Consider the following 15204-nt stretch of genomic DNA (forward strand, 5'->3'; position numbering starts at 1 on the left):
CCAACCAGATCCTAACCAGCCTAATGTCCCATACCACCAGGTGGCCTAGGATCTGCTGCTGGGCCTTGGGCTACGCTATGATGCAGGCGCGCGTCCACGACTCAATCCAAGATCAGACCTAGCACCTGGGAACGAGACTTGCTCGGCTCTGAGAACTCAACGTCTGGGCCCCTTATATAGACTCTAGCCCCAAGCGCCAAAAATAGCGAAGACCTCTATCTAGTTCGTACCCTTGCCATTCAACCCGAGAATGCCTCTGCCTAGCTCTAAGCCTCCCCAGGCTACCTGAGCTAGTCTTGTGTACCCAGCACACGTCAGATACCAATCCGTGCGCAATAAATCAAGGTCATCCTCCAGCAAAGCCTTGCCTTCAAGCTCCACTTTTTGTAAGTTTCCGATCAGGGCTCTAATATCATGTTAGAAATGATCCCGACGGAGGGTATCCCACAACAGAACACTAATAGAGCATCCCAAGAATTACACGCGGAAGTGTTTAGCTACAAAATCCAAATAGACAGTGTTTTGCTTATGTGTACTTCACAACCATGTGTGTTTGTGTGTAAGCTAGTAAATAGACAGGGATCCAAGAGAGAGATAGCCCCAACAAAAGATATACTTCCGTCCTCAAATGGACACAATACAAAAGAGAGATCTAGCAAACCGTGGTCCTCTGATCTTACCAGACGTTGTACTACTAACTCCTTAGCACCTCCACATTCCTGAGCCCAGTAGGTCTCTCTTTGTGCTGCCCACATGGCAGCCTGTTTGCTGCCCATGTGGCAGCCCCATCTCTGTCTATTTTACTGTGAGCATGCTGCCCGCATGGCAGCCACATCACCCTTTTGCTCTTGTCATATGGGGGCTTACAGATGGGGAGGTGACCAACCCTATCCCAACATTGTCGGATCTTGATTGTTTCCCAACATTGTCGGATCTTGATTGTTTCGAGAACCTTCATTCTCATATTTTTTATGGGAATAGATGCCATCCTTAGATAAACAAGACAAGCCACTTGAATTATGCTTCTGTAGTTGTTGAGAACAAATTTGGACGAAACCTTAAAAATCAGTTATCGGTTTGACATATGCTATGGTTGACAGCTTGGCTTTTGAGACATGGGTCCGTTGAGGAATTAATATGAAGGCTACTTTAGTCTATCATTTTCAATAAGGTCACCAATCTCCAACATCAACGTGGCGAATTGGAATATGTAGGTAAATAGGGAGCTGGTTTTCAAGTTATGAACAAGCTTGAAAATCCACATTAGCAAGTAAAAAATGCTTACGAATGACTTGATTAAAGAACCTCCAAGTTGTTACACCTTTTTCCTCTTAAAGCACCTTTTCTACAAGAGGAATGCAACACTGATGCAGCTAGGGCTATCTTATTGTTGGGGAGGTCAATTGTATCAAAGTATCTTGCACATTTTAGCAAGCTAGTAGGAGAGGGTTTAGTGGTTTAGCTAACCAACACAAGCTTTCAAAATGTTATGTCAAGTCTTTTTTAATTAAAAGCTTGTAAGAGAAGATACACAACACATACCAAGGTAGCCATGCTCTCTTAAAGCTGTTGAACTTGTTTAGGGTCGAGAGCATCTGTAAATACAACTAGATCATGAGTGCACGGAGAAGCCAAACATCTTCCAAGAGCTACGATGATGAGATGGTTGATTCTTCAATAGTGATAGCCTTGCGCTCTAGTCTGTACCATGGTGCTCGGAAGAACCAAGCTGCTCCTTGAATGTACTATCCAAAATGAAAAGCACGGGAAGTTGGAGTAAGATGATACCACCCGTGGAAATCACCACCTCTATTGTTGGGAGGTAGTGGTGTAGCTAGGATGCCTCTTAGAGTCATAGACGACAAGTAATGTGAACAATCCATGTTTCAAAAGTGGAAATGTTTGGCCTATAACTCAATTGGAGTACCAGTTTGATGCCCCATGTGATGAAGAGTTCCTAGGCGATGATGGGCTAGATACATTTATTATATGAGGGCTATTCATTTCATGTACTTCAAATGTGTGCATAACATCAATGATAACGGTGAATCATTCTCAAAGAAAATGGACATTGTGAAATTAATGCTATGTTGATAATGTTGGAAGCCAAACAAAGGCTGCTACGTGACTTTGGATTTGCGCCGGGTGCAGGGTCCCCAAGCCTATCCCAAAGCCACACGCATGCTCATCTCCACAAAAAGTCCCGAGAGGGGATGACTGTGGAGGGCTCTCCAAGGGTAGGAACGATATATGGGATGCCACCCCCCTTTGTACGAAGGAATCCATTGATTGTATAGCCCTCTACATTAGCTATCGGCTCCTACTTTTGAGAAAACTAAGTACATGGCCTAAATCTACACATGCGAGGGTGAAGGCCATTACCTCCAACAGATGGTGGCGTTAAGTCTTAGTGTGCAGTCCACTTTTGCCTTTGGATTCGATTAAAATTTGTGCACTTCTTTTGCCACATCTTAGCAGATGCCGGGCTATGCATCTACAAGTTGGGCATCGGCAAGATTGTGAACCAAAGGAGCGCATAGATGAGGGTAAAACGGGCAGCCAAGATAACTAATTGCAGGCAGATATGGCAGCCCAAATGGCAGCAAAAGAGAGAGCATTGGCAGAGAGGATACATACATAGAAGCCCTGATGGAGAGGGGTCGGGTGGGGGAGACGCGCTTTGTGAAGCTCCCAAAGGGTGCCTATCCAAAGATGGTGACCTTTGGCAAAGGAAGGGGTGCATTTCTAAATAGAAAGGTGTCACCCTTCACGAAAAAGTGACACTTCGTTACATACCTTTGTAAGACTAGAATATATACAATCGTACAAATTCAAATTTTTGTCATGATGGGATATACTCTTAGTTGACGGAGTGTGTCCGTTCACTGAAAAGGTGTATCTCATTAGTTTGGGACAGCCCAAGCACATGAAGGGACATAAAAGTGTAAGTGTGTGTGTGTGTGTGTGTGTGTGCACGTTCTCTCTCTCTCTCTCTCTCTCTCTCTCTCTCTCTCTCTCTCTCACACATATGTGTGTTTGTGTGTGTGGCGGGGGGGGGATTCATGACATCTGGTGACATGAGGCAATGCAAAGGCCACTGTGAGGATCATGTGGGATGACAGGTGTCAAAAAATTCTCATGCCTTCTCAACATCTCTCCTATGCTCAATAGCATGGAAAACCTTTTAGTGTAAGGTTGGCATCATGCGGAGGCTAGGACAGGTCATTTCCTACAAGAAAGAGTGAAAGTTTGCTCTGACACCTTTGTAAGCAGTCCTAGTAATCTAATATCACTAGTAAGCTAAGGAATAGAAAGGAGACCATAATGATAATTGAGAACAAGAATCTGCCTTGCAGAATGTGTAATATGTGTGACCCATACAGTGAGGCCTCCCTTCTGAAAAGCCATACATGAGAAAGTGTGTAGGGTGTGCTTGAATAGAAAAGGTATAACCATGGATGAGAGAATACATTACATAGAAGTGTCCCCTTAATGAAGTATGCAACACTACATGTGAAGTCTTTAACAATTTCATTTTAGTCCCACCCAAACGAGCATCTAAATCTAGCTGATAGGGCAACACACCATTTAAGATAGAATACCGGCACGCCAGAACATGGACGAAAACTTCACAAGGTGAAACTTGCATGTCCGCTAATACAACAGAAGCATTACCTAGATGAATCCAGGAACATTCCCAAACTCATCCTCTAAAAACACAACCTAGTCAAGTATAGGCTTCTCTTGTTTTCAAGTGTTCATCTTTCACATACTCTTGTACATGCAGTCACTCTCCCTCTCTAATTGTGAGGGTTCAACCATGAAAGTGTAGGCCATCTCAAGGGCTATCCATAGATGCCACTTCTACCTTGGTATGTGCCTTGTAGGCCTAGTTATAGTCAGTTAGGACTATTGGTACAATTAGTTTATGTACCATCTAAGTCAATTAGGACACTTAGTCCAGTTAGGACAGTTACCCCTAGGGTTTTGTTATGTTGGCTCTCCCTTGAGCCTCCACACTTCAGTTTTGCAGCAATCTATTACAGCATCTCGTCTTTCTCCTTTGTGCTTCCATTTTTGAGCTTCCATTGCTTCCAACACCCAACAGTATCAGAGCAGGTTGGGAATCCTTTCGCTCAGCCATTGATAGCTTTCCCAAGCTGTTTGGCAACCTCTAGAGCCCTCATTCCTGCTGGTCTTATGCTGGTTTTCACACTCCCACAAGTGTTTGAGACCTTTCCAAGCACTCATGTCGCGAAAGATCTCATTTTGACCCGGGAAGACCACACTTTGGAGCAACCACCGCGAAGGGAGCTGCATTTCGAAGCATTTTACAGCCTGCTGCAGTTCATTTTTTACAACACGTGTGACCTGTAACAACTGTACGGAAGCATTTAAGGCTGCTGCGCAACTGTACGGAACTGCTGTGACAGCATTTAATGCTGTACGGACCTGCTGACAGATAGATAATGCTGTACGGACCTGCTGCATTCACATTTAGGGCTGTACGGACTGCCTCGGGGTGCGTGCCAGCATTTTGAACTGTTTCGGGTTACAAGCCAGCATTTCGGAGCTGCCTCGAGCTGTGTCCCAGCATTTTGAAGCTGCCTCAAGCTGCGTGCCGACGTTTGGAGCCATTTGGAGTGTGTTGAAGTGATCTGGAGTCCACTCCTTGAGCCCATTCTTCCTCATTTGGCATCCCTTTGCCTCGGGCTGCGAGTTCTCCTCCATTGGATCTCTCTCTCCATTTCTAAGTGCTCTTCTCCTTGCAGGAGCACTTTCTTTTGCTCTAATTCTCATTTCCAACCCTCATTTGCTCACATTCAGAGCAGTGTTTCCTTCTTAGGTTTAGGGATAGGTTTAGGTCCAGCCTAGGATAGGAGCCCTTTTGGGTCCCCTCAGCGTTGGAACAAGTGAAGATAATGGCAGGGGAAGGGCTGCCTTTATAGGCTACCCTGCACCCCTCCCTAGGGCTGGCATTTATGGGGACTAGGACTGGCATTTATGGGGACTAGGGCTGCCTTTATGGGGCCTAGGGCTGGCCTTTATGGGGCCTAGGGCTGGCATTTATAGGACCTAGGGCTGCCATTTATGAGGCCAGCCAACCAGCCCCAAAAGCCCTATAAATAGGGGCCTCCAGGCCCTCTTTCCTCATTTAGTTCTCCCAGCACTTCCGCCTCCTACAGCTCCTCCTCAGCCCCCTCTGAACAGACGGGGAGTCGGGACAGCAAACGGAGTAAGGTTTGGGGTCTGTTTCAGCAGCTCTTTTCAGTTATCTCTTACAGTTTTACACAGCTCTCTTTATTTCAGTCATCTCTCAGCTCTCATAAGATCTATCACTCCTAGCTTTCGCTCACGTAGTAACCCTGCATTCCGGTGGACAGCACAAGCCTCTTCCTTGCCTCTCAGGTATTGGTCGGCGTTGCCTCTCAAGTCTCTGGGTCTGCTATAGGTGTGCACAGTGAGCTCTTCAGAAGCGTGTTCCGTGCTCTCTCGAAGAGTGTTCTTTGTATTTCTCAGTTCTCCAAGTATAAAGCAAATTCTCCCCTGATTGGGGGAGGGGGCCCTCAGTGGGTACAAGGACCCAATCGGTTGTCGACTCTACTCTCTCTCTACCCTCATCTCCTTTCTCTCTCTATGGTAAACAACGCTAATTCCTCGCTAAAGGTTTAAAGAAGGTCTTGCTGCGAATTACACGATTAGATTACCGTTGCATGTTACAGATTTAAACTTAGTACCTTTTGTAACTTGATCTGTTGTACTCTGTACAATCATAGGTTGCTATATCCCTACGGGACGAACATGTGCAACCATGACACTAGATATTTGGGTATCTTGAGTCATGTCCAGGATACTTCAGCCCATACCATGGAGGGGGGTTTGTAGGCCATCTCATGGGCTATCCATAGATGCCACTTATACCTTGGTATGTGCCTTGTAGGCCTAGTTATAGTTAGTTAGGACTATTGGTACAGTTAGTTTATGTACCATCTAGGTCAGTTAGGACACTTAGTCCAGTTAGGGCAGTTAGCCCTAGGGCTTTGTTATGCTGGCTCTCCCTTAAGCCTTCACACTTCACTTTTGCAGCAATCTATTACATCATCTCGCCGTAGTAATCTATTACATCATCACAAGCAGTAGTCCAAAATCTCTTCATTCAAGCTACAACTGCTTGTGAAGTCTAAACGATTTCATTTTAGTCTCTCCCAAACATGAATCTATGCTAAAGGTTTGATTCCCGTACATTTATCAATGCTCAAGGTTTGACACTCGTACATCGCTTCAAATGTAGATCCACACTTAAATGATGCACATGATTCAATGCTCAAAATTTGCCTCAAGCACCTCGTCTGATAGCAGAAATTGGTAACTCTTTAAAAACTCCCTCTGTAATATTCCTAGAATGCGAAAGAACCTGAAAATGCTCAAAGAAAGTTGACAAAACTCAAACCAAAACTATTGTACATAGGTATGGCACAAAGGCCATAGTTTTATCTACCTAACGAGAATGCTACGATTGTTGGACTTATCAATTCAAAAGCAAAGGTCAATGGTTTGAACAAAACATTACCACAACAAAATCATTTTCTGCACCAATGACGAGAATTGGTGGAGCATGCACAGCAGCATGAGGAACTGGTAGTGAAGCACTCAGCTCCCGCAGATTAAATAAAGGAACCCTTGAGCTTCTCGCCAGAAGTTTTTGATACCTGTATAGAACATCCAAGTAGGAGTGTCACTACATGAATGATGGCAGGAATAATACAACTTCCCTGCCCCAAATAAAATATATTTTGGCCTTTCTTTCTATCCAACAGGTTCTCTGCCCTCCAATTGATGTCAACATGCTCTCAAACTCTCTCTCTCTCTCTCTCTCTCTCTCTCTCTCTCTCTGTGCCCTCCAACTGGTGAAAACTGGCTGATGCAAGAACATCAACAGAGGAAAGGATATGCACGCTATGCTCCAGACCAATGGTTGCTCTATTGCAGCAGCTATGAGTACCTACCTAGAAGGAAACTTGACATCAATCTTTTCTAACAAAATCCTCCAGCAGATTGGCAGCTACATTGAAGCTATCATTGCAAAGTTTAGAGCTATTTTCAGCGCGTTTCTGGGGATACGCATAAGGAGGCCATGGTCACACATTATGGGTAGTACCTCTTCAACATGTGTATGGCCCACAAGCTGGCCATATACAACAACTTGTAGTGATGGCCAGGACCAGAATAGTACACATGCAACCCTCACGAGGGTGGCCTCAGTGTGGTGGATTACATCACAGGGTTTTCTGCTTTGACTCACAGAACTGTAGCCTTTTAGTCCACCCCCTCATGCCAAGAACCAAACAAATCTCTTTCATATAGCCCTACCCCAACCTATCCTCCAATTACCGTCACTCATCCTTCCAGATACCATCACTACAATTTTGATCATTGCAGTCCTCTCACACTCATCAACCTCACAGCACAGCACTCCTTTCCTTTCATGGTCAGGTCCACGGGGAAGCCAACTCAACGATTGATTCCTCAAGCTAGCTACTATGATGCGTGTAAAACAAACTACATCATACCTATCCTCAAGGTGGGGACCCCAAAAACCCAAACAACTAAAACACAATCGTGATCAGTCATGTCATGTCCAAAATTTTCATGCTGTAGGGATAACAACAGAGCCCGAGTGCAAATAAGTTTATGCTGCCAGTATATATATACCTTCATAAGGCTAGAATATGTGCAATCCAACAAATTAATTTTTTTATAAAACAAGCGAAAGAAGAAGGGAGTTTCTAAGCGACTTTAAGCAAGATTATGAGTAAATGAGAAAATTTTAAAAACAAAAAATAACTTAGTAAACATAAGCGTAGCTACGCTTATGTTCTCATCGGTACCCAAGCACGAGCTGCAATCTGGGTTCTAAAGTCTCTTGGTTAAACCTAGTGCTTACTAAGTTTTGAATCCCAACCCAAACAACAAAAACTTCAATAGCAAAAAGGAAGAAACAAAGCAGAAACTAAGAAAGAAATGCAAAAAAAACACACACACACACATAGGTTATTAGGTTTAATATCCACTACAACACACCAAAAAAAAAGAGAAGCGGAACTAATGCTAACACAAGGGAACAAAGATAAACCAACGTGCAACATTAAATGCGCAAACATTGGGCAAGAATAATTATAATTATTTTTTAATTAGGTATGTATTTATTCATTTATTTTGAATTAATGAATAATACTAAAAAATCAAATAGGGGAGTGGAAAAAAAACTAAACTAAACTAAGCCGGTAACCTCCAAAAATAAAGTAAACCTAAGAAGTAAAAACAAAATGGGCCTTGAAGCTCCACACTTTGGATTTTGATTCTACATTCAAGGATCCTAAACATAACAAAAGCTAAAATTCCAAAGATATGACGATTACAAAGAGGGGAATTCCTTCATTACTATCCTTGTATTATAGTCCTTTTAGAGAAGTAATAGGATTATATTACTAAATTGAGAGACAAATGCACACTTACTTGATCAAAGACGAGAGAACCTATAAAATTGTGAAGTAATCACTCCATATTTAACCATGTAAGAGGTGTTTAAGTCAATGTGAGGCATTTGTATGATATTCAATATATTGTTGTTTATCATAGATATCAACTTCTAAACCTAAAGAAGATCAAGTTATGCTAAGCTCTCCACTAGGTGTACGATTAATTTCATATAAGCCTTGAGGATGAATTCCTCCACTAGAAGAATTTGGATCTTTGTACATAAAATCTGCAAAGTTTGGAATGTTTGGGACAAATAAGTCATCTATGCATCTCGTAACCTGACTATCTTTATGAAGAACGATTGGACAAGTCCCACAAGAAATCAACTCATTGCATACACTCAAATTCATAAGTAAAAATGTAGAAGTTTTCTAGGTAAACAGTACAATTAGTGCCCATCGGAATAACAATGCTTTTTTTATAACATAATAAGCATAGCTATGATTATATTCTCATCAGTACCCAATGCCATCTAGATTTTAAAAGATTCCAAAATCTCTTGGGTAAACCTAGTGCTGAGTACTTACTAAGCTTTGGAATCCCAACCCAAATGACAAAAATTTCGATAGCAAAAAGGAAGAACACAAAGCAAAAAATAAGAAAAAGATATGTGTGTGTGTGAGAGAGAGAGAGAGAGAGAGAATTAAATTCAGTTTAAGATCCACCACAACACACCCAGCAACAATTAATATTAACACAAGGGAACAAAGATAAACCAATGTATACGAATGAAACGCCAACACAAACAAAAGGAAACAATTATTATCGTGACTAGATCGCAACTACTCCACATTGGATAACATTTTGGAGGGCACGGGGCACTTGATATAGAACCTTCGGGCCCGCTTGGTCATGAGACTAAAAGATGTTGGGAGAGGTATATGGCCTCTAGTCATAGGGCAGGTCACAAAGGACTGTGGACGGAATAGATGGTCAGTACCATAGGGGTCAACAAAGGTTGTATTTTGTCACCAACCTTGTTTTGCCTCTACATTGATCAATTGTGCATCCTCTTCACACTTTGTAAGGAGAGGGGCAACCCTTGAACCAATTAGTAGTGTTAACTTCACTTTGCATAGAAACTAGTTTATCTCCCATGTATAACTTTCTTGTATAAATTAGATCTCACTAATACACACAAAGTTAAATGCATTTTAGAATAAACAATAAAAAATATCACGCATGTCTACCTTTGCACAAGATATGCTGGCATATCTCTAGAGAAGAAAGTCTCTTGGCAAAGTGAGAGGTTATAAGCAAAAGCCTTTGCTGCAAAGCTAAGTGTCACCTATCACACACCATAACTTTCATCATAAGACCGCCATACCATCAAAACATCTAGGGTGATATAACCAAAATACTACAAATTGGCTTGATCTTGCAATCCCAAGCACTAACCTTGATAGAAGCAATCGGTCTACGAAGGATATATCTTCGCACCACAGGGCTACAATCAAAAAAAAAGGAAAAGCTCTTAGTTTGCAAACATCTTTTGTTGTATATTCCAATCAAATATGTTAAATCACGCAGGCACACCACAAAATAAAATCATCACTAAAAGTTCCACCACCTACAGCACTTCATGAACATCATCATCAAACTACAAATACAAAATCGATAAAGACGGATCAAAACCACAACTTTTGTGCACTCTACCAGCCAATGAAAGATTCAAACTCCAAACAAGAAAGGACTCAAATGGACAGCTAGTAAGCAGCAGGATTTTCAAGGGGGCAGGACTTGGGGACCTCCACCGGCTCATTTTCCCTGTGACACGTGGCTCCTTTTGGGAGCCAACATGGTATCAGAGCAAAGATTCTCCGTGGAGTGTGCGGCGTGGCTGTCGTGTGCATGACATGTGGTGGAGGCTGCGGCTGCAGCTATTTCTAGACCTGTGTGCTGCAAAGATGTCGTGTCCGTGGGTGCAATAAAGTGTGACTTGACTATTCATTTTGGTGGCAGCAGCTCCTCTTAATTGCTTTCATGTGGTGGCTCCCCGTAGACTTTGGTGGCAGCTGCCTGCGGACTTTGGTGGCACTGATCTTTGTTTGGTTGGCATGGACTTTGGGGCGGATTTGGTTTGTTGATCCCTGTGCACGTTACCTAGCTCAGCCTTGGTTTGGTTGTGGGTCACCTTTGGTTTGATCAGCTGGTCACATTGTTTACCTCGGGGTCAGGGGGGCTGTTGGAAGTAGTGGCCTTCACCGAGCACGATTTATTCGAAGGATGTGCGCAGTTGTGACAAATGTAAAATTTGAGGGATGATCAATCTCATAAGCATAAATGTGGCCCAAGTGCCCTGGAATATAGCAAAACCTTACAGCCATCCAGACTTATCCCCTCCCGAGATCTTCTGATGGCTCTGGACGCTACGAGGCTATGGGACGAGGTTTGGGGACCCCCGCACCTAGTGTGGACACATGGCAACTTTACACTATCTATAACTTCTAAAGTCATAAGAAGCTGCCTTGCAATTCAAAGTTTCATACAAGGGGATCAAATGCATCATTGCCACTAGGGATGCATAAAAGATGCGCTTCCTAAAACTTATAAAAGTGATACCTTAATGTATGCACAATTGTATATAATTAGCCAATTTAAAGTGGGCTTGTGAAATTTATATTCACGACCAAGTGTCCTTGCGTTTTCATAATCGCCATGCAACTAACAAAGTTCAATTCCAACAACCAAGCAGAAGCTCCATCCAAGCTAGTTTGTCGTATACGGCACGCATCAGGGAAGGCCTCCTAAATTAAGATATTTAATTGTCCTAGAATAGTCTTCCTTTGGGTTAGTCATGAGCAGCCTTGTAACAAGTGGAACTGTCTTTCCAAGTTTAGAGAGAAGATTGTCGACTAGCATATAGCTATATATCTCTCTCCATTCCAAAGGCTGACTCCAATCTCTAGAAGGAGAGTGGAGTATGGTGTGGTTTATCCAACTCCTAAGACGCTCATCAAACTTTGTACCAAAATTGACCCACCTTGTTCCAATTGTCTTGTGAGAGGTTGCCATGTTCCAATTGTCTTATGAGAGGTTGCCCCTTAGACATAGACACCATACAACAAAACTAGCCCAACCAATGCATCAAACAAGTGCTATTTCAAACTCCATTACTAAGTATTTGTGTGCGCTCAAAGCCACAGTACTTACGCCAACTTGCCTTTATTTCTTTTCCCACAAATTGGAATCATGATTAAAGGAACCTCAAGATCTAGGTATTGAAACATAAGCTTAAATTTAAACCATCGTGAGACAAGTTAGGTTGTACCCTACTAACAAGTGGTGTCATAACAAAAATCCGACTTAGTACGAGAGGAGCCATTGATTCACTCAATTGGTCATTGTGCTTGGTTGAAAAACCTATGGCGCGTATCTACCACGTGTAGGATTATGATTGAAAGCCTGTCAAAATCCGTGCTAAATGTGGTGCTCTCTACCTTTCTCAATTGTAACTCGACTGATAGTAGCAACGCCAGCGCATCTCGATATATGTCGAGACCTGTTTTAACGGCCCAGTATGTACTAAGGGCCTTAGCACATGGATGGGCTAGCATGGGTTTGGGATGGGAATCTTTTTGTCATCATTACTCCCATCCTACACCAAGTGGTCTAGGATGGATTTAGAATGGGAGTAGCCACTTTTTCTCCCATCCTGGACCATGGCCTCTAGACCCTGGCAGCCAAAATGGGTTCCCTCTTTTTAGGGATTCAAAAACATGGAAGGATGGCATGTGTCCTTGTCCCCACAAGGTCCCCACCTCTTAAACACATGAAATGATGCCATGTGTCCTCTTCCTCCTAAACCCATCCCTAGTTCTTTTTTTGTTAGCACATGGTGGGATGGGAATAGGATAGAAATATGCATGGGACCACTTGGGACCACCTTTTCCCATTCCCATCCTATTTCTTCCCATGTGCTAAGCTCCTAAGTTGTATGGACTATACCAATGTTGTGTCTACCGTTTTCACCTATCTGTATAGATTCCATTAAAAATTTTGATTCTGAAAATTAAAGCACGAGGGAAGGAGAGGGGAAGCTTGCTCCAAGTCCACCTTTGGAGTGTCTGTTTGAATTTCTTTGCAAACGATGAGAAAGGGCCAGATTTGTAGCAAGGACGAGGAGATATGAAAACGGATGCCCTTCTTACCCATTGCCTGTGGGTGGAACTGAGCAAGCCAAGATCGCAGCCGCGATGGTTGGGTACGGCTCCTCCCAACCTGCACACGCAATAGGCTTAAATCGTTCAATTTTCTAAAAAAGTTTCCTAATGCGAATTACAGAAACGTTGTCGGAGGTCTACTTCGCGTACATTCAAAAGTTCAGTAACATAAACGCACACTGTCGTAGCAGCTTTTGCAGTAGCTAAATACCTTCGGCAGTGGAAGTAGGCGGGCTTTGTAAGTTTAGTTCTGCGACGTAAGCCAGATATTGTTGGACTATCAAACCTCCAAACGAGTGTCCGAGTAAAATTGGAGGTATACGGACTTCGTGTCGAATGAAATGAGCCACATCCCTCGCGTGCGACTACTGTTATCAAACATCAGAAATTGAAGAGCACAACGCTTCAATGAAACAAACTCCTTGTTTCCAATGCAAAACGATTTCCCTGCCCGTGTCATTTCAACTTAAACATTACCTGAAGCGTTCCAGCAGCTCCTTCGGCCGGAGAATCACTTTCACCCTGCAGCACGAGAATGCGAGCGATGAGAGATCCTTCGGGAACACAATTGCATCCTCCGCCACCAAAAATCAAAACAATTGCATGCAATGTCCCCTGATGTTTATCCTGAGAAGGCGCACCTGCCCGAGCAGACTTAGAGCGAAGCAGTGATGGCCCTGCGCTGCAAAGAACGGGGCCCAATGCACAGCCCAGCACCACGCCGAGTGGAAGCTGCCGTGCAGGAACACGAAAGGGGGCCTGCTACTACCGATCACGGGGCTCGCCTTGTGCTGTATGACTTCCATTTTCAAACCCGAAGGAAGCTGGTGGAAGAAGCGGGATTGCCCCTCGTGCAGCTCGAACAAAGACGGAGGACTCTCAAGGGAAGTTTGTGCTGCTGCGGCTGGAGCGCTGCTTCTAAGGAAAGAGTTAGGGGAGAAGGAGCATGGGGGGGAGGGACGGATGCTGCGGAAACTGTGAGGCAAACAGAGGGGACGGGTGGATGGGGACTCGGGAGAAGCTGAGGAAGCAAGGCTATGGCTATGGAGAGGGGGAGGGGTGGATCGAAGGGGGGAGGAGGGGGGCCATTGAAAGGTGTAGGAAGCGTGAGGAAGAAGCTGATGGACGATCGCCATAGCTGCTGCACAACGAGCTCAGTAGCAGCAGCAGGAAGAAGACGAAGCAGCAGCAGCCTGTGTAAGATTATAGAGGTAATATAGCCTGTCTAAGATTATAGAGGTAACATTTTGCGACTACTGTCTTGCCACTTAGGGAATAGTTTCATTAGATCTACAGTTCCTAGAAGGCCCCAAGGTCCCCAACATCTTCACTGGCCCAAGATGGCCCCACAAGACTTTAAAGAATTCTCATGTCATTCTACCTCGGCCTCGGTCCCCGGTCATCTGCCATGGCATTTAAAGCCTCCCCCCGTTCTTGGGTAGTGCATGGCCGTGCTAGCCTGTTTCTCTAATCCTCGGAAATCCCTCTACCGCTAGGTCCCACATTTTCCAGCCAGCTGTCATCCTGGATTGCCCATCCGCACTAAGGTTGATGCGGCAGACATCTGCAATTTGCCAGAACTCATTGCCGTGAGAGTCCATTACCTCATCAATGGTATCCCTCTGCCTATTGAGTTTGACTGCTCATCTTGGGGATCGACTTGGACAAGGCATATGACAGGGTTCGTTGGGATTACATAGAAGTTCTTATAAGCCTCGACTTCGGCCAACCATGTCTCTTTAGGGATGCGGGTACAGTTTTGTGCCTCAATGGTGGCGCAGTCGACAGATTCGATCTTCACAAGTCTGTGCGTCAGGGCTGCCCTTTAGCCCCTTGTTTGCTATCGCAACAGTTCCTATGCTGACAATGCTCAAAAGGGAGCAGACCAATGGAAGAATTGCAGGTATGTATCTGCCCTCTAGGGACGAACTATGCACTCAAATGTTCACAAATGACACAGTTGCTCTGATCCAGGAGGACCAGGCGTCCATTACCTGGCTCTTTCAAATCTTCAACATCTTCTACGCGGCTTCTGGCTCTAACTACAGTTGGCCCAAAACATTCCTCCTCCAAACCAATGGTGACTCGCCCCCCACCAACTGGCTCACTAACTTGAATCTCAAATGTATCCCCAGAGGCCAAATAGTCTGCTACGTAGGCGCCCCCTTGGGCCTGCCCTAGATGTCTCAATGAGATAGCGCTTCAAATGGTTCAAGGAAAAGATCAAAGCCAAGCTCTAGCGGTGGCATGGCGTCACGCTCCAGTGGAACCCTAGATTGCTAATCATTAAGCATATCTTCTCCGCGATGACCACATACATGTCCTCCATCTGGCACTTCCCCAAAACGCACTGGCTGGAGGTGGAGAGACTCTTCAGAAGTTTCCTCTTGGTAGAGGAAGGTGGGAAACATCAGATGCACTACATCCCCTGGGAGCTAATGAAGGCCCCAAAGAATCAAGGCAGTGTGGACCTCCCAGACTGCAGGGTGAAAAATATTTC

The 15204-nt window shown here is 44.2% G+C and overlaps 1 protein-coding gene across 2 annotated transcripts in view; it reads right to left on the reverse strand.

The window, feature by feature from the left end:
- The window catches only part of LOC147904531 (alpha/beta-Hydrolases superfamily protein), a 29252-nt gene extending 15360 nt beyond the window's left edge, over positions 1 to 13892 (reverse strand). Inside the window, exons 1-7 of one of the 2 annotated variants that reach the window (XM_087394608.1) lie at positions 13346 to 13892; positions 13182 to 13226; positions 12916 to 13069; positions 12693 to 12762; positions 9940 to 9988; positions 9732 to 9829; positions 6572 to 6710 (exon numbers count right to left, since the gene is read on the reverse strand). In XM_087394608.1, coding sequence (XP_087250734.1) covers positions 6572 to 6710; positions 9732 to 9829; positions 9940 to 9988; positions 12693 to 12762; positions 12916 to 13069; positions 13182 to 13226; positions 13346 to 13840 — 1050 coding nt within the window. In that variant the 5' untranslated portion in view covers positions 13841 to 13892. The remainder of the gene's footprint in view (positions 1 to 6571; positions 6711 to 9731; positions 9830 to 9939; positions 9989 to 12692; positions 12763 to 12915; positions 13070 to 13181; positions 13227 to 13345) is intronic. The other variant, XM_087394616.1, reaches the window with a different exon arrangement.
- Between the last annotated feature and the right edge of the window lie 1312 nt (positions 13893 to 15204).

The sequence above is a fragment of the Dipteris shenzhenensis genome, chromosome 2, assembly GCF_047967505.1.
Source record: "Dipteris shenzhenensis isolate YYH24624 ecotype China chromosome 2, Dip_SZ_1.0, whole genome shotgun sequence".
In the NCBI taxonomy this organism is placed as follows: domain Eukaryota; kingdom Viridiplantae; phylum Streptophyta; class Polypodiopsida; order Gleicheniales; family Dipteridaceae; genus Dipteris; species Dipteris shenzhenensis.